This window comes from Haliaeetus leucocephalus, unplaced genomic scaffold, assembly GCF_000737465.1.
Source record: "Haliaeetus leucocephalus isolate CR32 unplaced genomic scaffold, Haliaeetus_leucocephalus-4.0 Scaffold556, whole genome shotgun sequence".
In the NCBI taxonomy this organism is placed as follows: Eukaryota; Metazoa; Chordata; class Aves; order Accipitriformes; family Accipitridae; genus Haliaeetus; species Haliaeetus leucocephalus.
In genome coordinates, this window is record NW_010972992.1 from 6,461,250 (window position 1) to 6,481,907 (window position 20,658).

Consider the following 20,658-nt stretch of genomic DNA (forward strand, 5'->3'; position numbering starts at 1 on the left):
GTGAAAAAATTTAATGATGTTGGAAAAATCTTTGATTTTTGTTTGTTTGTTTGTTTTCTTCAGAAACATTTTTACTTCTGTTGAGACCTGAAAAACTTAAGCCTTAGGTCATGTATACTTCCTCAGGCTTTTCTTAGGAGAAATTTACAAAAATAGAATAAAAATAAGCATCTGTTCAGCAAATATATCAGTAAATCTGTCTAAATTCCTTTGCTTGAGACTATTTTGAACAGACCTAGATAATTCAAATGAAGAAATCTGAATGACACGTGACATTCTGAGTTTTACCCTTGGCCCTTTCTTCTGTATCTCCACCTTGGGTTTACACTGGCTTCATGTCTGACAGTTTGCTCACTCGTTCCATTTCTGTTACTTCCTAATTTCATCTTCTGGCTGTTGCAAATCTAAGGTTTGGAAAACCATCACAGTGTTTGATATTTTCTTACCTGGCAACATCTTTTTCAGTTTATAAGATCCAGATACTGCAAAGGATTTTGGTTCTCTTGCCCTGTGCTCTAGCCAGCAAGTTGAATAAAGTTATTTGAATTAAACTGTTACAAGAAGCACAGCAGGATAAAGGTTTGTATAAAAGCATGTGCCTGCCAACCCTTCATCTAGCCCGGGGTTTTGAATACCTTCAGACCTCGGGTGACTTGGCATCTTGGTTTGTGGTTTGAGCCATTACAAGACGAACTCCATCTTGTAAAATGTGTTTCCACAATGCTGCCATGTTAAATCTGTGTACCAGGTTTAAACCTCTCATCAGTTAATTGGACTTTGACCCACCTAACATACTTGTCCCACCTGATGCTCCTTTCCTTATGCTCTGCGTGTTTAATTTCAGCTACCTGAATGTGCCTGCCATGCAGGATGCAGCACAGTTCCTGCTGGGAACCCACGACTTCAGCACCTTTCGCTCACTTAACTCTGAAACGCCTTTTCAGTCTCCAGTCAGAACCATCCTCCAGGCAGACATCCGACCTTCTTCTGGTTTCCTGTCCCACCACTATGAACACAGGTGAGAGCCTAGATAATCAGCTGAGGAGCTGCTCTGATCAGCTAGTGCTTACTTTGTCTGGAAAGCTGCTTTCCAGCACTGCTTTGAGAATTGACCTCCTGTTTGCTGTGCATTGCCTTCACAGTCCTGAGATGGTGTCAGCAGGGTTCTGCCTAGTGACAGCTTGGAAAGGACATTTCTTTCCCTCTCCTCCCCAATGTTCTCAGGGAGAAAGATGGGCAGGAATGAGGGCAGGGAAACTGGTCCAGTTTTTTGTACATTAAAAGGCAGGATGTTATAAATTGGTGTATGGAATCTGGCACAGAGTAATTCCTATGAGGTGCTTCCAGCATTTACTCTCATTTTGGTTGCTAAAGACCAGCTCTGCCAGGGGATGAGATGTTTCTTTTCCCCCCCACTGCTGTCCTAGCTTTGCCTGAAGGCTGCAAATAGAAGGAAAAAAACCCCACCCAACACCTAGGTCACTGCTGTAGCTATGCAGATCTGCTCAGTTCACACCAGTAACTCCTACTGTCTTCCCAGGGGATGTTGATGAAGGAAAGTCCAATATTCCTCAGTTTTTACATAAACAAAAGATTGTTGAGTGTCAGGTTCTTTCAGGACCAGGTCTTGCAAGTATTGAAATTAAGTAGCTGGATGTATTCTCTCCCTAGCAGAAACTGATTTTTTTTTTTTTTTTCCCCCAGAAAGATCATGGGTATTTATCATCTGAACGTGGCTTTTGCTTTCCTGCCGGCTTCTTTCACAGATACGTGGCTGTTGTGTTTCAGCTTGAAAGCAAACCTTGCTGTTGTCTGTCTCCAAACCACATCTTCCTGCTTTCTGGTTAGGAGAAAACCCTTTTCTTTGTAGTTTTCCCTGACAACCCTCCATTAGATTTTAATATCTACTGAGCTGTCTGTAACAATAAGTGCCATGCTCCAAGCTTTGGTAGAGCCTCACTGCAGTTTGCAAATAGCCCACTGTTTCTTTCCCTGTGTCTTAGAGTGGTGTATTTTGCCAGCAGTAGCGTAAGATAAAAACTGAAAGGGAGCTGAAAAAACAGAGAGATATCTGTATGCTCTGAGTAACACTGGTCTTTCAGTTCCTCCATCTTCTCTGATTCCTGCTTTTCCTGCTGAGTGTTGGTGCCTGTCAATACACAGCCACGTTGCCATACCCAACTGCATGACTCTCTTACTTCCACACACGAAGACATGGGCAGTTAGCGCCAGATGTAAATGCTTACTTCCCACCTTGCAGCTAAGAAACACTATTCCCATGGGAAAAGGAAAGCTGGAGGGGAAAATAGGTGCTGTCATGTGGCTGCATTCCTGTTGTTTATTATTGGGTTGCCATTGTTGAATGGAGAGCTTGGCTTCCCTCTGTCAAGTGTGGTTATGCTTAGGGACACAAGTAACAGTGAAATGCTTCATCCACAAGATTATCTTGTCCTTTATGAGGAGTAGCATTTTAAGTGGCAGAGTCTTGAGCTAACCTGAAAATAACTGTTAATAGTCTTGTGGAGATCACCTGTAAGTGTATATGGACCAGGTTACCTTCCAAATCCAGACCTGCTGTTGTCAGTTGACTGATCTAAGATTTAATACGAATCAGCTCTTCTTTTACGTCTTTGATTTTAATGTAAAAAAGGGAAATTGTCATTCTTTGCATAACTTGCTGCGTAAACCCATCCCACATGAGGCCAAAAACAGCTCATGAGGGAGAGGGCAAACCTAAAAACTGGATCAAAAGCATCAAGCTAGTTGCTGATGGAATATTTTTGCTTTTAGCAACACAGGCAGCCAAACTTGTGGTTTATAGCGAGTCATTTTTTTAATGTGTCGATATTAATTGATTTAATGAATATTTAGGCTGAAGGGGATGGCTTTGAGAAGCCTAGTTTCCATGCATCAAAATGGCATTTAACTCTCTTAGAATATGTTGTTAGTAATAATCATGACCATGAGTTTTCTGATCTAGAGAAAAAAGTTGTGGGGTTTGGGTCTTTGTGACAGGCTAGGTGGTGTTGGGGGTTTTTTTTGTTTGTTTCTTTGGGGTTTTTTTAATTACAGTGTCCTAGTTAGGGAGAGTTCTACAGATTAAAACTATGGGAACAGTTGCAGTCATGGAGCTTAGCGTTTGTTTGCCCATTCTGCAAATAAGACAGCAAATATGCCTGAAGTGCATGTGTATTTCTTCACTGCAGTAGCAGGATGAACTGTTCCTGCAGTAAAAGGGCTGGGATAGCAGTGAAAGCTTATAAATAGATTTTTTTGAATTTGTTTTAGCCTAATCTGAGGAGGTTTATTTTCTGTTTCAGAGGGAGGAATCTGTAGAATGATAAACCGTGGTCTCTTAGTCAAATAATGCAGCTTTTCTTTCTCGTTCTTTCCTTCCTTTCTGAACTTAAACCAATCTTCTGAATTGACTGTTTGTCTGTTTAAAAGGCTTAACTGTTAAAATGATTCCTTCCATCAAACTCAGTTGCTCAGCAACAGTGGAAGTGAAGTTAGCGTCCCATCCATACAAAATGCTTTTGAACGCTAAGTAAGGATGTGTTCATAGACTTAGCCTTATCACTTATTCCTAAGGAGTGATGGCTCTGTCACCTGTTTTCGAGCAGAATATGTATTAGTCATTGCAAGGTGCTGGCTTCTGCTGCCAAGTGGAAAAGAGACAGCTGGATTTTTTTGCTGGTAAGCAAAATCATCTGTGAGATTGACAAGAAAAACAAAGTTTCCCTCTTAAAGAAAATTACCTTGCTCGCTTTCGGAGTCTACAAGATACTTCTCCTGAGTATCTCAACCCATCTTTTGTAGCTTAATATATCTTGTCAAGATAACTGAGACAGGAGGAGAATCCTGGCTAAAGAAGGTGCATGCAATTTGATGAGAGTGGGATTTGTCCCTATTTGAAAAAAATTGTCTCTTGTGCTTTGCTGAAGAGCTGAGCTGAATTATGACCTCGATGTGCTGGGTATTTGTGCATGCGTGTAGCAACGCACATGTCTGTATGCCATGTACATTGAGCTGGGGGGAGAGCAGACCGTATGTAAGTGATAGAAAGATTGTCATTTCCTGACATACAGAGGAATCCGGGGGCAGGAGCTGCCTTTGCATATGCCAACATACACGACAGGGAGGGCTAAAAGCAGTGATTTATCTGTAAATCCAGTGAGAAAACAGCTTGTGGCTGCTCCCTACAATGACTGTTTCACGGTTTCTCTTCCTGCTAGCCCTGCCCTGATGCCCTGCGTGGGCCTATGAATCACGATGTCCCTTCTTCACCTTTCTTCTATGGCTCGCAAGAGCTGTCTCCTCTCCCAGGGAATGGGCAGCCCCTTCCTTGATATTCAGGTTTTCCAGCAAACCCAGCCTGTCCGTCTGAACCCTCCAGCCAAATATGTTGCAGCTGTGCTTTTCTCACAGCTGATTTAAATCTCCATAGCCCTTTGCTACCTGGTTACTGGGCTCATTGCAGGGGAGGAGAGGGTTTGCATGTAAATATCTGCTTTTCTGGATTATGCAAGGTAAGCTCTGCCTCTTTTTGCTGTAGGAATGCTATGGGATATATGGAGCACTTGTAAACTGTTAGTGAGTTTGTTTAGTTTTTATTGTTATGTTATTGTTGCTTTTATCAAAGTGACTTCTAGGATTGCTTGGTAGCATGGAAGTTTGGGGATGCAGGTCCTGAAGTGAAAACCTGCTCATCTTTGTGCTCAGTTGGCGTATCTAATGTATGATACACGTGTGTGAGTTTGTTTTTATATATATCTAATGTGCATATCAGATTTTTTTTTTATTCATAGAAAGGAAATGTGCATACAGGTTCTTCCCCACAGGACTATTCCTGAGAATGGGTTAGCTTTGGTTTTTAGTGTTAGAGCTGGTACTTGGAACATCAGCAAAAACATAAAAATATTTAAAAAGCAACTTGTAAAGATTTAGCAGAGGATGCGAGTGTCAGTGAAGTGTTGGAATAGTTAGCCTCAGTAGAGTTCTGATAAGGAATATTGGTTACTACAATAAAACTTTCTGGAAAATGGTATCTAAATGAATAGACAGATTTGGTGAGGGGAAAGGATGTCTTTTTGCTTGGTAGCATCCATCCCCAAATATTCATCTGCTGTTTCCTGCTCTGCTCACTCTTAGCCTGGAGTGCTTCCTTGTCTGCCATTACCTGTGTTCTGATGCTGCAGCTGAATTCCTTGGGCATGTCTGTGTCCTGACTTGCTTGTCCTGGCCTTTCCAGTAGCATGTGAATGTTGCAGCAGGCATTGCAGAGTGTTGAAATTCATTCTGCAAAGCCTGGAAGGACCATGTGACTCTCTGAAGCCAGCTCCAAATGAAATGGTAGAGTTGCTTTGCTATGGTTGGTTGTTTCTTCCTTTCTCCAGGAGGCATCGGACTGTATTCCTCAAATCAGTAGTACCTTTAGCAGACTGCTGAGTTGCACCTTGTTTTATGTTGCCCTTTCCCTTTTATTTGAATGGTTATATACTTAGGTATAAGGCAAAAGGAAGATCATGCCCCATAAAAACTAGGTACATACAAAACAGGAATTGTTTTACCCTGGAAAATGTCTGCATCTGAGTAGCAAATGAGCAGTCTGGTGTTTGAAAGCTCATGATGCTGTTTCAGATTAATTGGCGGCTGTGCAGCTTCTTACTCATTCTACTTGCATTCACCTGTGATATATACTTCTGTGGGTAAAAGAGCCATTTGAAATGTGATTTTTAAACACCTTTTTGTTGTTGTTGTTCCTTTCTTTAGGGGACTGGAGTTTTGGGAGTTGAAGTTCAGGAGCAGATCATTTGTTTACCGACAGGTACTGTTTGGTGCTGTATTCAGCACACACTTTACCTCCAAAAACCGAAGTGCTGCTATCACTACAACTATTGGTCGGTTTAGCAATGTTGTGTCCTTGCATAGTGCCATCTGTGTTGCAGAGCTGGTGTTACAGCTTCGTGACACACACAGGGACCTAGCATCAGAAAGGAAAGGTTCTGTATTCTTTGTTTGATCCAGTAGAACCAGAATCTCTTAAGTTTGTGTCTAAAATGTATGTCCAAAGTCACAGAATCGTGTGGGAGGATGGAAAGTTTTGTTTTCCGCAATCTTTGTCCTTGCAGTCTGAGTGGTAAAAACCAACAGACATATGTTCTTGCTCTGCTGAATGGCACTGGGCCCAGCAAAGACTGCCTGGAATTTTACTTTCTGGCTTTGGAGCATGAAGTAATTCTCAGTGTTGCACAAAGGAGAGATGGGAAGACCTGATTCAGCTATGCAGGCATAACTGCAGGATCTTTTCCCTCTGCCATGCTGTCTAGCTTCCACTGGGTTTTCTTTGAAATAACTCCAGTGGGGTTTTGCTGCTATCCTCAGGGGAGACAGCTCTCTCCACAACTTAATGGATCACCTCATTAGGAAAGAGTTGGCTGTTCTCAGTCTGTCTATCCTGGCCATGGTCGCACTGGAGACAGAGAACAGGCAAGAAAGGGCTTGTTTTTTGGAGGAGAGAGGGGGTGTTTTGTGGGAACAGCAAGCAGCTATTTGTTATTCTGTTTTGACAAACCAAATTTGTTTTTATCCTGTGCCAAGTAATGCTCTGTAAGCTCACTGACAGTGGGTGTCTGGATATGAGCAAGGGAAGATCAACAACATGCTTGAGAAGGGCTTGATATACAGCAGGGATTTGCTTCATCAGATGCTCTTGTGACAAGGAGAAAATGCTGGTAACCCATTTAGTGCATTAGAACGGAAATGCTACTTAGTGATGTTGTGCAGAGAGAACAGTTACCCTAATACTCAGCTCAGCCTAATGCCCTCCCTGAACCTTGTTCACAGCAGATGCCTTACAGCGAAGTGGCAGGCAGCAGTGAAGCAGGAACAGGCTGTACGTGCTGAACTTGCAGTCTTATACCTGAGCATCTTCTTCTGCCCTCCATCATAAAGAGGAGACTAGGCTAGATGGACCTCATATCTTGTATAGCTGCTATGATAAGTATTGACATCTGGATGTTTTTATTAGAGAAAAGGCTTGAACAGCCCCAGAAGCTGTATGTATGTATTTTTGTGGAACAGCATGCAGAAGGGGGGAGACACCAAGCACATGGCTATTTCAGATGCGTACTATTAGTCTGCATTTACACTAGCTAACTCCAAGTGTGGAGACATCAAAGCTAAAGTCACAGCATACAATGACCTCTAGTGAGGGATGGATAAAATAACATATGACAAGGATCTGTGCTGCTTCTCTGTGCCATCTGCTTAAAGGCAGGCTCTTGGCACTCCACAGTGCAGTTTAAGATCAGAGCGCATAAGGAGAGACAGCGCTTGCCTTTGGATAAATATATCTTGGCTTGTTGGACCTTTCTTCTTAATGGTAATAAACATGATCAGGTTGCTTAGTGGGCTTTGGTTTGTTCTTTTGTAAATGTTAATGGATCAGAAACTTGACCAATGCTTCATCACAGCACTGCATTTAAGTTTTTTGAGAGCTTGGTGTGCTTTGAAAGGTCATGAATAGAATGAATGTTTATTTAGGCCAAATGACTAATCATGCCTGCACCAGCGGGGATGTGTTCTGGCAGCAGCATGAGAAGGTGAATCAGACAGGACGGTGTCTGCTTGACCAGTTTCCCCCACATGGGCTGGTACTGCTGTTGCCTGTAAAATTTGAGACTGGAGGACAGTTCTTCCAGTGTGGACAGAGAAGAATGACTAGGAAATGGTGAAAGTGCAGTGGCTGAGGATCAGCCCGTGGCAAGGGCTGGGTTTCAGTGTGGCTTCTCTATGTCAGATAAGACTCGGGCCCAGAAAATCTGTGGCATGTTCCCTTAGGCCGTGTGAGCTCTCCTGTGAAAATGAGTATAGGCAAGCCCAAGCAAAGTGCTGGCAGCTTTTGGAAGGGGGTTCAGCTCCTGCCTCACTGGACACCACCAAGCTGGTTAAGTTCATTGCGTTGTGCTATTTCTTTCTCCTCGGAGAGGCATTTCTCATGATGGGACTGTTCACACAAGCCTGTTTTCTCCAGGAGCACTGGGACAGGGCCTAGCTTTCCTTGGGATTTATCTCTTGCTGAACAAAAAGCCTGAAAAGGACGGCCCTTCTCTGTTTCGTCCTTTGTTTCCCCAGGGAAATAGATGTTTCCCTGAACCATCCCCAGATGTTTCTTGCTCAAGCTTTCTTGATGCCTATGGGAAGTAGGTAATCACCTGTATACTAGTCTCTGGATAAAAGTCTCTCTAAGAGTGCCTTGCTGAGAGTACTTCTGGCATGAGTTGAGGGGCTCTTACTTGTCAGTTATTCCTCAACAGTAGCTTCATGCAGCTGCCTTGACATAAGAAGTACCAGGAGGATTAGTGGGCAGTACTCTGCCTTCAGAAGGATGCCTTCAGCTTGTGAAAGCGGTGGAGAGAAATTTAGCCACCACACAGGGATGTAAGAGATAGCTAGCCATAGGGAACTAGCTTTTGGTGTGCAGGTGTTGTTGGCAGATACAAGTCTTGACCCTCCTGGAACAACATGTCTTCTAGGGATATAGAAGGAAAGAGTGCCCTTTAGCCAAAGGGATGCTGAAGTGTGAGGGGTGTTTACACAGGAGGTGAGCACTGTGGTGTGAAATTTGTGCTGACTAGGTCTGGAATTGCTGAGTGTGGAGGGGAGGGAAGGGAAGTTGTGACATGTAGAGGTGTTTGAAATACCAGTTTGCTGCACTGGGCGGGTGTTGTCTTATGGGCTGTCCTGCTTAGGTTTTTTTTTTTCCTCTTACTTTTTGGCTTTCTGAGAAAGAAGCAAGCCCCTACATAGTCCCCCACCTGCAAACAGTGTTGCTTATGTATTAAGAACCACCTGTGAACTCAGCTCTCCCAGCAAGCATGTGAGCTTCCCACCACCGGCGGACGTGTGGGTGCTGCTGTTGTTTCTGAAACGGAAACCATCCTCTGCTCAGCTTGCTTCCCATGTGTGACGAGACCAAGCCTTGCTCCAAGGCAGTGTTGTGTAGCTGGAGGTCATTATATTACAGGTCCTCATCTCATTCTTACTAATGCCTTTAGTTATAGGGAGGGAAGACTTAAAGGAAGCGAGGTAATTTTGCTAGTTCTTTTCCCTTCCCTACCACCAGCTTTGGTCACTAGAAGATGCTGTGCCTCTGCGCATTGCAGACAGGCTTAGCTGCTGCATGTTGTCATGTCACCTCAATCAGTGCAGAACCTAGGCAGCCCTTGGAATCCCTGCTAAAAGTGGAAAGAACACCTTTCCTCTGTAGGCTGTGGGGTGACTGTAACTGCTGGGGCATGCTCAGGGACTAAGGGAGTATGATCTTTCTGAAGAAATAAAGTGAACATTGGAAATGCTCCCTGAAGGTATGTGATACCAAAGGCATACAAGGGGCAGCCAGGACTGGCTTGAAGCCTCATGAGTGAGTCTGGGGCATGACTTGGGATACTTCAGTGGCACCTAAAACAAGGGTCAAAGCATTCTTTATGTGGGGAGATGCTTGCTTCTTTCTTAATACCCAGCTGGACTAGGAGAAAAGCGCATGGCACTGATGGTACTAGGAACTGATGGTACTAGGAGCGGTAGAGGAACACTGGAAATTAGGCTTTCTACGAACTATGGGTTTAATAATAATGATGTACCTATATTCAGGAGCAGGCTTATATTAAGAAATCATGGTGATATCGTTCCTTCCCAAGTGACAGGCACTGAACTCTCTGATTAGGTTTCTAGCTTGACTCGCCATCAGTGGTAACTGAGGGCTGCTGTAATACTGGTGATAGCACAAGTGTAGGACTCTGGACAGAATTTCCTAACCTCTTTAAGTTTTACAAGGGCAGCTCCTAAGCTGTGTTCTCTGGTTTTCCAGGTCCGAAGAATGGTTGGGGCTTTAGTTGCAGTCGGCCAGGGAAAGTTAACGCCTCTTCATATAAAGAAGTTACTGGAGATAAAAGATGCACGGGCTTTTCCACCAAATGCCATGGCTCCGCCATCTGGACTCTTTCTAAAATCAGTGGAATATGATGAAGCAGGTACGTGAATGCAGGGAATAGTGTTCTTTTTGTAGGAGTCAGATCTAATACTGAAGGGAGCAGTAACACCCACAGTCTTCCTTTATGTGCTGTCTGACCTATGGCTCACAGTGTTATTCATTGACGCCCTCATCACAGTGAATGCCCTGGACTGTAGAGGTGTTTACAGCAGTTGCTATGGAAAAATTGTGTATTTTGGTTTTTTCCTAGTAGATTTCCTCCTCTTACTTGCAGGGTAGTAAAAGAGAAGTTGTGTTGACAATGACTGAGATCTCAACATGAATGATACTTTAAGTTCTCATAAATGCTTGTTCTGTCTTTAAACATTCTGACAATGTTTAAAGACCAAATTGTCTGTGGTATCTAGGTGTCTACAGATCCACTTCTGTTCCCTTGCTTCTCCCTTGGTATTTATGAGAGGATTGTACAGACCAGAGAACAGATCATCCTTTTGCTTATATGGTGGCTCTCTTAATATAACAGCATCTCATCTAAACTATTGAAGTTTTCTAGCTTAGGAAAAAAAACGGGGTGTGTGTGGCAAATTTGCAGAAGATAGCAAATGGATGTCACGGAATTTTGACACCCCTGCTAGGAATAGCAGGTATTTAAAGCTGCAAGGATTAATCTGTCTCTGATTAATCCAGCACTCGTGGATACAGAGGACTTTGCACCACACTGCAAACCTTTTCCAGGCTGCCTTGTCTCAGCCAGACCACAGACTTCCTACAGGTGGGCTTAGAGCATGCTCTCCTGTGCAGTAGCAGTGCACACACCGGGTCTTAAAGAAGACAGAAGGGAAAGGGAAGCAACAAAGAGCAGTGCAAGGAGCTTGAATGTAGTTCTGAGCACTTGGCGTAGCCTTGAAAAGGCAGCTGCTGCTTCCTGGTGCTGGCCCTCTCCAATGGTGCTTTTTCTGATAGTGCTGGCTGTGGAGCTGTCTGTGCCAGTGGGGAGGGAGCCCAGGTGGGAAATGAAGACCACAGATTAAGTGCTTTCAGGTGGTTTCAGTGCAATCTTTTTCCCTAATTTAAGGTTTTCTTTTTTTTCCTCTCAGATTTGGATGCTACAGTTGGCCCAGGAGAATAGCAGCTCTATGAGATACAGCCATGTCTGAAAGGACTGTTGTGGATGTGTGATGGAGGTTTGCCAAGCGCACTACACAATACGCGGTCTTGTCTCAATAAAAATCATTGACTGTGACTGTAGGCATCTTCCTACCATTTGTTCTTGACATCTGAGACTGCCAAGGGGAAAAGAAGAACAACTCCGTACTGCTTTCAGAACTGCTTTTTCTTCTGAAATTCTGGTGCCTGTCTCTCAAGAAGGAAGGAGTGGGGCTTGGGTTTTTTGGTGTTTGGTGGGTTTGTTTTTTTCCTTCTGTGGTGTGTGTGGGAGGGATACAGGCTTAGAACGGGGGAGAATGTAGCATTTCCTCTCTGCCCCTCTCCTCTGTAACCCTGCCTTTGTGCAACATAGCGCAAGGGACAACTGTTACTCTTTGATGCAGTGACTTACAGAAGCAGCCGTTGAAAGTACTCGCCATTTCCTCTCCTCATCAACAGTCACTCTTTTACTGAACTATATTGCCTTTTACATTATCCTGTTCCCTGGTACAGTCATGTCTGTTGCACTTAGGATGTGGCGTATTACAGAACAAAGTTCCTTTGAGGTCACTTAAAACCTGTTTTAATGGTCACGGACTGGGCTAGTAGCACAGGAACAACTGTATGAGCGAGTCAGCCCAATCATGAAATGATTAGCATTTTTGGCAGTGGAGGCTCTGTAGCTGGAAGGTGGCTGCCCCGCTGTTGCTGGGCTCCGATTTGCTTGTTGCTGCCTTCTGCTCTTCCATAGTTGTTGGTGCAGCAGTGCTGCAGGGCATGCTAGTCTGTCAGTGATCTAAGGGTGTGTGAATCGTAGTGCAGAGCAGGGAGTAGAGATAACTTTTATTTATTTATTTATTTTTAAATGACACTGATCTCAGGTTTTGTCTGCTTGCCCAATCAATAAAATACACATTGGGTAACTTGTGGGGTTTTTTTCTCATGAATGACACCAGAATCTCTGTCTGTTTTGGTTATAAAATTGTTGTTAGAGTGCCAGGTTACAGCAAAGAGGATGAAAAATTTGATTTCTGAAGTTCACAGAAGAAAAAATACCTAGTTTAAACACTGCTGCAGTGGAAGTAACGTCCAGCTGAGATGGCTGGTACCACCATAATTAATCTCCCCTTTGTCTGTGAGAGGAGAAGAAGAGTTACAGATAAAGCCAGTTTCTCAGAGCAGACAGCTGACTCGATCTGGTAAGAGGATGTTCGGGTGGTTTTTTTATGTGGCAATTCAAAGTGATATAGACTATTGCATTCAGATAAATAAAGGAAGAATCTTCGTAGCCTCTTGAGAGGCTGTGGAGTTTCCAGTCTCTGTTTGCATGGTGGAGAGCCACGAGGTAGGCAGAGGGGGAGGCAGCAGTTCTTTTTCACCTCTCTTAAGGCCACCTTGCCTTTGGCTCTGGGGATCGAGTTAGTGAGTGGTTCTGATACAGAATATGAGGACAGCTCGTTTCTGGATGTCTCCTCATGAGAAGTGATACATCTCTTCCGCACTCTGTTCCAGGTAGCGGTTTTGCTAGAGACCTACTTTTGACAGCATGGGAAGGAAAGGTAAGATACTTCTGGTTACTCCCTTCCTTCCTGTGGGGCATGCTGACTGCTAGCTGCTCTGTTCCCTTAGGGACTCATTCCCAAAGAAGACAACAGAACTTTGGAGGAGTCCTGGGTCTCTACCATGAAAAAGGAGAGTTGAAGCTGCTGTGTTGCTAGTGGGGTACCTGTTTGTGCTTTTCTGGTACAGCCTTGCTGGATGAGTACCCAGAGGTAGGGATGCTGTAACACACTGCAGTGATTTTTTTCAACACAAACAGTGGGCTTGTCCATCTGTGTTCCAAACCATAATGTGCCCATATGTTTTTGGGCAGCAGTTTGCCTGAAAGGGAACGGCATCAAAGTCTTGCTCTTCCTCCCTTTGAGGAGAAGTGAGAGTGCAGCTACAGGCCTATTTCAAAGTTTCTCAGACTGAAGCACTGGTACCTGGTTCCAGAGAGGCAAGTCTTGCTCTGCAGACTGCTGGGACTGGAGGGCAGGGCACGCTGGAGGTGATCAAGGGTGGCTTTGGGTGGGAGCATCGTGCCTCCCTCATGCAGTGGATGCATGGAGAGAATTAAAGCGTGCACTAGTGCTGGCTGTGTGCTGTGCGCTCTCCGCAGTTCTGTTGGGGGGACACTTCACTGGTGGGGCAAGTGCTTTGTCTTGGATTTGAGCGACAGCTTTTCATCTTCACTTCCTGTGGTTTCTCTCTGTAGAACAGTGTGGGAGAGCTCTGCAGTGTGTCTTACAGGGCAGTTTGCTCTGGTGTTAAGACTCTGTGCAGAAGAGCTTAGCAGTGACCTCGTAGTTGTGAGGACTCTTTGGAGAGGCCAGTGTACTCATCTGCAGCTTTTGCATGAGATGACGATCTGAGCTCTGGTAAGTTAACTTTCTGACCAAATTTATTATGAGTCTTTACGGGACAGAAAACCAAACGAAATACTAATGCTGTTTGGGTGTTAATTAAGCTAACTGCTACTGCAGGCTCAGGTATCGCTTTTTTTTAATAGTCACAGTGCAAAAATACCTGCTATTGATGTTTCTGCAAATGTTTCCCAACTTCTGGTTACAATAAAAACCTATCGTGTTGATGGGCTTGTTATCAAATCCAGTAACTGAGCAACCCAGGTTCAGCTATCCAGGCAGTAGTCTAGAAGTAGGCTAACTGGCTAACTCTGCAGTTAGCACAAAGAACTGTTGTGGGGTTTTGCTTTGTTTTTTAAACCCCAGAGCAACTGTTAAAAAGAACCTAAAGACATCTAATTAAAGAACATGCTCTTTTAGCATCATAAAATGTACCATCAGTAGAGAACTTCTGTACAAACTCCTAGTCTGAATCATTTTTTTTGATGTCCGTCATTAACACTTGTTACTTATTATCAATGAGTATTTAGCATTCTTTTCCTTCTTATGTTGTTGCATTACTAATTTGTTTCAGTTAATTCAGTTTGGACATCCAATACATGGGGAGATCTGTCTTTCTGATTGTTTGATAGTGATGCTTTAAAACTAAAACCAGAAAAACCTCATACCTGACCAGAGTTCAAAGACTCAAGCTTGGTTTTGTATGAAAACATCTCTAATAGTCTGATGAACTCAAAATCCAGTGGAAACTTTGATGTATGCTTTTCTGTGTTTTTGTAAATCAAATAACTTTGTACAGAAAGAGAAGTTCAGTGGTGCTTTTTGGTTCTGGAAGAAATAACAGCCCTCCCCCCAAAAAAAGAAAACCCAAACAAACAAAAACAAACCACCCCAAAACAAAACAAAACAACTCTGGGGAAGCAAAGCTGAATCTGGAATTTGATCAGACTCCATATTTTTTAAAATGGTTGATAAGTAAATGGTACATTATTATACGAGATGGAAGTGGCTATATACTTGGAAAATACATGTTTAGTTGTAGACTCTTGTCGCTTCTGTCACAGGGAATGAAAATATTTTCAAACAGATCAATGTACGTGGTAGGGTCCTGCAGGAACTGGGTAGCAGACCAGCTTGAGACTTGTAAGATACTCCATGTCAGTGTTGTGTTATTTCCACCCTCCCTTCCACTGTTCCTGACTTCTGCTGCAGTTAAGCTTAAATGGGTTCATGCTACTTGATGGGCTACATCTAGGGATAGTGAGCGCTAGTGAGTACGAGCATCTCTGTCAGGGGCTTTGCTTGTTACTTCCCAGCAATTGAGGTATTAGCATCGCTCACTGTCCTCTGTAAGAGTGTGAGACATAATGTGGGATCCTGTTTCAGATGGGGAGGGATTTATGGGATTAAATGAGACTACAGGTGCTGAAAGGAAATTCTATTAGTGCAGTATTGTGGTGCAAGCAGCTTCTGTGCCTTTGTAAGGCCTTGTAACCGTACTGCCGGGGATCCGAGTGGAATCGGTTCTCTAGGCAGTCCTTTAGCAAGATTCATTATGCCATCTCACAGCAGTCAGTCAGCATTAAGTATACAGAAACTCTTGTGTTTGGCTTCTACAGAATCTTGGGACAATGTATGTGCTGTTTGGAAAAATTCCTTTTGTTTGTTCTGGAGCTGTTACCTGGTAGTGTCTACAGATGTCCTTACTGTGCTAGTCTTGTGAGAAGCAGTAGCTAATCACCCTCCTTTGCCTGTCCTACCCCTTTAATGGCCTTACAGGCCTCTGCCTTATCTTTCCTCAGTTGCAACACTATACTCCGACCTTAGAAAAGATAGATGTTTGGGGGCTCTTGCTCCGGCAAAAGTCAGATATAAAGGTTGTTTCAAGTCCTATGCTGCTTAAAGTTATGGCGTAGCCATGCCTGGTTTTGTATTAACTTTTCTGGGTGTGTACAAACCCTTTGCCATTAGGTGAAAGACCTATGTAAGCAGATAGGTCTACTTGCCTACTTAAAGTGAAACCATTTTTTTTCCTTTCTAATCTTCCAGTTATCTTGGGTGCTTTTGACTTCATTAGATAAACAACTATTGGGAGGAAGTGTGATTTCAGAGTTTCCTTTGGAAAGTACCCAACAACCTTTGTGTTTTTGTGCTTTCAATGGCTCCACTTCAGGAACATCGTGCATATTGTAGCTGGGTTTAATTTCTCCACTGCCTTTAAGGGCCTCTGTTTAGGTGTCTATGTTTGGCTTAGTTGCTCAGATTTCTTTTGTATTTGATGGAGGGAATCTGCACTGTTGGAGTGCAGTTTATTGCGTACGTGACGTGACTGACCTAGATGAAGAGTCCTACTTGCACAGTGCCTCTTTCCCGAATTTCGAACACATAAACTAGTCCTTTAGGCTTCCTTTGTATCTGAGGTGAGTGGTGGTTTCCCTCTGCAGTGTGCCTGCAGAGTAGGTTCAGGGTGCTGTAAATTCACCCAACAGCTTACACTGAGCCTTCCCCCTTATATATGAATGTCAACTAAGGTGTAAAAGTGTGAGTGAGAAGGGTGGAAAAACCCCTATTTCTCTCAGATTGTCTTCATGCATGTCACCAGGTCTTACGATGACTGAGGACTGTGTCCAGTATGACATACTCCCCTGCAGATGAATGTTTGTTCCAAGAGACCTGGCACATCTTGTCTGAAGTGCTGAACCCTTCCATTTACTGTTATGTTAACAGTTGATGTCTATACTGACCATCCACCCTGAACCACTCATAAACGTGGGTGGGGATAGGTGCTGCTGCTTTATGATTTGGTTAACAGCTTGGTATGGATGCCAGCTACCTGTTTCAGTCCTGTGCTTTAAACAATATTTCTTAGTTTTAACAGGAAGGTTCCACGCATGCTCTTTATAAAACTGCAGCAGCAAGGTTATAAAACAGTTCAGTATACAGACTACTGGGTTAACTGTCACACTGGAGTAACTAAAAAAGCAGTCCTGCTTCTATTTTTGCCTCTACTGCTTTTCTTTTTTCCTGGGAAGCCTGCACAATCCATCACTGCAAATTTTTAAGGACAGGGTAACAACATCATACATCTCAGCAGTGACACAGGAATTTTGGTAGCGCTTAGGAATGGGAAATTAATTACAGGACCTCCAAAGGTATATCACTGCTGAAGTTCTCCTGCACTGCTTCAATTGCTGGCCTGTCCTTAGCTAAAGATATAGCCTTCTACATATCTTTTTTTTTTTTTTTTTTTTTTTGGGGGGGGGGGAATTGCTACCTCTGTTATTTCAGTATTATCAGCTTGTGATGATTTTAATGCCAGTAAATGCTCTGTCTACTGTGTAAACTTCAAATGCTTGTGTTTTAAATGATTTATTCTCCCTTACAGCAACACGCAACACCGCCTTCCATCTAAGTATACCAAGCCCAGACCTCTGAACCACAGACCTCACCAGACGGAACTTTGCTCAGTTGTGTAGCTTTAGCTCCTGCCCACTCAAGATGAAGTAAAACTCAAGAACCTCCTGAGGTAAGGGATGGCTTAAGACTTTTATCCCATGTTGGGTATCCCTACACTCCAGCAGAAACCATGGCAGATATTTCCTGGACTGAAGGAGTCTCCAGCGAGACAGTTGCCAATGCCAGTTCAGAATTCAGTTTGGAAGCAGACTTCCAGTATTCCCTGTTTACTGTCATCTACAGCATTGTCTTCGTGCTGGGACTGGTAGAAAATGTCTTGGCTCTGTACCTCCTGTCCTGCAAAGTAAAGCACGCTTCTCATTCCTACGTATACCTCATTAATCTAGCTCTAGCAGACACCTTGTTTGTTTGTGTGTTGCCTTTTAAAATTCATTACCACCTGAATCGGAACAATTGGATCTTTGGTGACATGGCTTGTAGGATAACTGGGACTTTGTACTATATCAACATCTATCTCAGCATTGCCTTTTTCACCTGCATTTGTGTCGATCGTTACATTGCAGTGTTGCACCCCTTCACGTACATCCAGATCAAAGTCATCCATTACGTGATGGTGGTCACAATCCTTTGGGTGGTCGCTCTAAGTGTCATGGTTCCGCTTATCCTTGGAGGTCCCCTCCACAACAGTGGTGTGAGGAACATGACAGCATGTTTTGAGAACTTTGCTACGAGTAGCTGGACTTATCGCATGGCACCTTACAACATCCTGGCCTTAGTTTTTGGGTTTGTGATCCCATTTTCCATCATTCTGATCAGCTATCCTCTCATTGCTAAGAGGATCTCCCAGATCAAACACAGCATTCGCAAGAGGAAGGCCCTGAGCACTATCTACATCATCTTGGTCATTTGTATTTTGTGCTTTCTCCCGTATCATCTCACTCACTTGCTCCACTTTTTAATGAGAATCCAGGTCATCCAGAATGAGTCATTTACCAGCTTGATCTACAAAATGCGAAGAGTCACCTTAGCCCTAGTGAGCTTCAACTGTTGCCTTAACCCACTCTTGTACTACTTCACCTCTTCCAGCAAGCATTGGTACTTCAACTTCAAGCTCAGATTCAGGTCTAAAATGGTGTACACCATCTGTGACCAGAAATGTGGGGAGCCCTCCTATGTTTATAAACTACAACAGAGACATGGAAATAAAAAAGACAGAGATGGAATCAACTGATCTACTTAAAGTAAGTAGAGTATTCATCTTTCCAACTGTTTCTTTGAAAACAAACCTGTGAAACCTACCATTTTTTCATACAGTGGCTTTTATATCAAGGGAATGCTGGAGAGAAGTGCCTAACAGCTATATATTTTTATTAGCCAACTAGGACAGTACTTGGGGGAGCTGTATTCTCTGACAGTCCTAGATAGCACAGGGCAAAACATGCTGTGTTCACGTACATTGATGTTTTGGTCTCCTTTTGTTTAATTTTGGGCTTGGTGGGAGAACACAGGGCTCTTCTGGAAAGCAGTTACAGCCCAGGAAAGGGTTACTTGAAAGAAACCAGCCTTCTAATTGACACTAACTAGCTGAAAGCGGAGTGGATTGGGGCAGTCCTGCTTGGCTTTTCCCTATTTTGGAGGGATCCTGTGTTTTTCTCCCTGGGGGCACCCTGTAGCCAGCTGGGTTCACAAACCCTTTTCTGCCTACATTCCGCAGCCAAATAAGGGCATCTCGTTCCCTTCTTGTGAATCAATTGATTGGCTTCCTGAGGAGTATTTCAGTACAGGGTTTCTAGCTTTGCATGCCTATGGATTCAAGCTGGACATCTATTAATGCAAGTTTGGAAGATCATAGATCCAAAGTATTTATCAGTCAGTTAACCCTGTGCAGGACCAGTGGTAAACAAGCTCCTCTGGCCACACGGTCATTGAGGGAAGCTACTGTAGGAGCTGGCACAACTCCTTACACGGGCCAGTCCTGTTCAAATGTTAAAGCTCTCTTTTCAGTCACCTTTTGTGATATCGCGTTTATATCTGATGTATTTCACCCTTTCTCTTGTATTAACAGAACCACACAGCTTCTGAAAACTGCTGAGTTTCCCACCCTGTGAAACGCAAGACTTTGGAGAGAAATTACCATTTGTGGGTTATCAGAGTCACCAGAAAACAACTGGCCTGGCTGATAAACTGCTTAAAAGCCAAGGGTTTACTTAAAAGAATGTGATTTTGGTAACAGATATACTGTTCCTTCCCACGCTGCCCCCAAACTTTATGAAGTGTGTACATGCTGTTGGCCTGTAGGCATGCAAGACTGCTGAGCAGATGAGAACAGAAGGGAAATTGTGATGGGGTTTGTTTAAGAGGGAACAAGGTATGCTGAACTGTGGCAATGTGCTAAATCTGTATTTCCATTTCCAAGTGTGCAAAAGGGAGGCTAAAAGTCACGCTTTGACCTAGCAGGCTGCAGCAGACGATTGGAGTTCCCAGGTTATGCGGTGCTGTTGGACTTGGAACAAGAAAGGCCATGGACCTTAAAGGAGGGAGGGAGTAGGATTACTGTGGCAGAATGGTGTGTGAGGTAAATGATTGTGTATCTCGATATGATGTGTAACTTCTCTTTGCGTAACAATGGATGTTGCAGCATCTGCCCATATTCGGCCAATCTTCTGATGGCAGCCGATGCCAGAGTCTATGCTCTGGTTAAGGACAGGAGGTAAGAGGTTTGGAAAATAAGAAGCATTGGTGTAGGGGTATGGTGGGGTTTTGGTTTGGAGGAAAAAAAACCCATGCATTATGATGATAAGCAAGGGTCTTGGATTTGGGATGCTGTAGCTATCAGTTAAAGCCAATCAGTCAACCACTTCAGCAATCTGAGATGGATGCAGCAAGCAAACCATGAGCAAATCTGAATTATAATAGAGCTAAAGCTTTGTAATAGATGGTGTTTGTGGGTGTAGTACTGCATTTGTTAGGATGGGCCTGACCTGCATTAGTTACTGCTATGTGCAGTTTGAATTGTGTTGAATGGATACCTGTTACTAATGAAGGGTCAGCTACTGACCTCTCCCTTTCTGTATTTTGCTTTTAGCTTGGAGAAATTTTTAAGTATCAGTGAGAAAACCTGCTCAAACTTTTCTAAAATATTGAAAATAATGTGTGTTCTGCTTGAGTGGGCTTGGTAAGACAAGTGCAAATCCTTGCACTTGTAAAATGGAGAGACGAGGAGAGCCTCTGAGGGAGTATTAGGACAAATTAATCTTTTACCTTTTGTAAGACTGCTATTTTTGTCCCATTTATAGGCTATGGAAACACTTCCCAGCACTGGAGGGACTATTTTTTCCAACTAAACTAAGCACAATTTTTATGTTCTGGACAAAGGAAGAAAAATTTTTATTAGGGACTCCATCTGCAAGTGCAGCTTTCTTGCAGCCTTGTCAGCTGTCATTGAGGGAAGTATGGATAATTTAAAAAGTTATGCTGCTAGGTAAATAGCACATTTAGGGCTTTATCTGCTTGCCTCCATTTATACTTTGCATTTTAATTGCGAAGCTTTGAAAGCTCTTTGTTTCCACTCAGCAGTGCTGAAGTTTTAAGGGAAATGAGCTGTGGGAGGGGAAGAATGCTGAATATCTTTTACCTTACTGGGTAAGCAATTCAAACCTTGTTCCTCAGGACTCTTTAAAAACAGGCTCTAATGAC

At 43.4% G+C, this 20,658-nt stretch overlaps 2 protein-coding genes and 1 long non-coding RNA gene across 3 annotated transcripts in view; all 3 read left to right on the forward strand.

Annotated features, from left to right (window-relative positions):
- The window catches only part of PUSL1 (pseudouridylate synthase-like 1), a 28,067-nt gene extending 16,735 nt beyond the window's left edge, over positions 1-11,332 (forward strand). Inside the window, exons 5-8 of the mRNA XM_010577397.1 lie at positions 845-1,018; positions 5,773-5,827; positions 9,872-10,034; positions 11,092-11,332. Of these exons, the coding sequence (XP_010575699.1) occupies positions 845-1,018; positions 5,773-5,827; positions 9,872-10,034; positions 11,092-11,123 (424 nt within the window). The 3' untranslated portion in view covers positions 11,124-11,332. The remainder of the gene's footprint in view (positions 1-844; positions 1,019-5,772; positions 5,828-9,871; positions 10,035-11,091) is intronic.
- A 610-nt stretch (positions 11,333-11,942) lies between these two features.
- LOC104837937 lies at positions 11,943-13,554 on the forward strand. Its single transcript, XR_775001.1, has 3 exons — positions 11,943-12,339; positions 12,770-12,912; positions 13,398-13,554. It is a non-coding gene; the product is annotated as an uncharacterized LOC104837937 (long non-coding RNA).
- A 3,388-nt stretch (positions 13,555-16,942) lies between these two features.
- LOC104837938 (lysophosphatidic acid receptor 6-like) lies at positions 16,943-20,571 on the forward strand. The gene is made up of 2 exons (XM_010577399.1): positions 16,943-18,207; positions 19,028-20,571. Exon 1 carries the CDS (start codon positions 17,132-17,134, stop codon positions 18,191-18,193), a length of 1,062 nt encoding a protein of 353 aa, XP_010575701.1. The 5' UTR covers positions 16,943-17,131; the 3' UTR covers positions 18,194-18,207; positions 19,028-20,571.
- Positions 20,572-20,658: the final 87 nt, after the last annotated feature.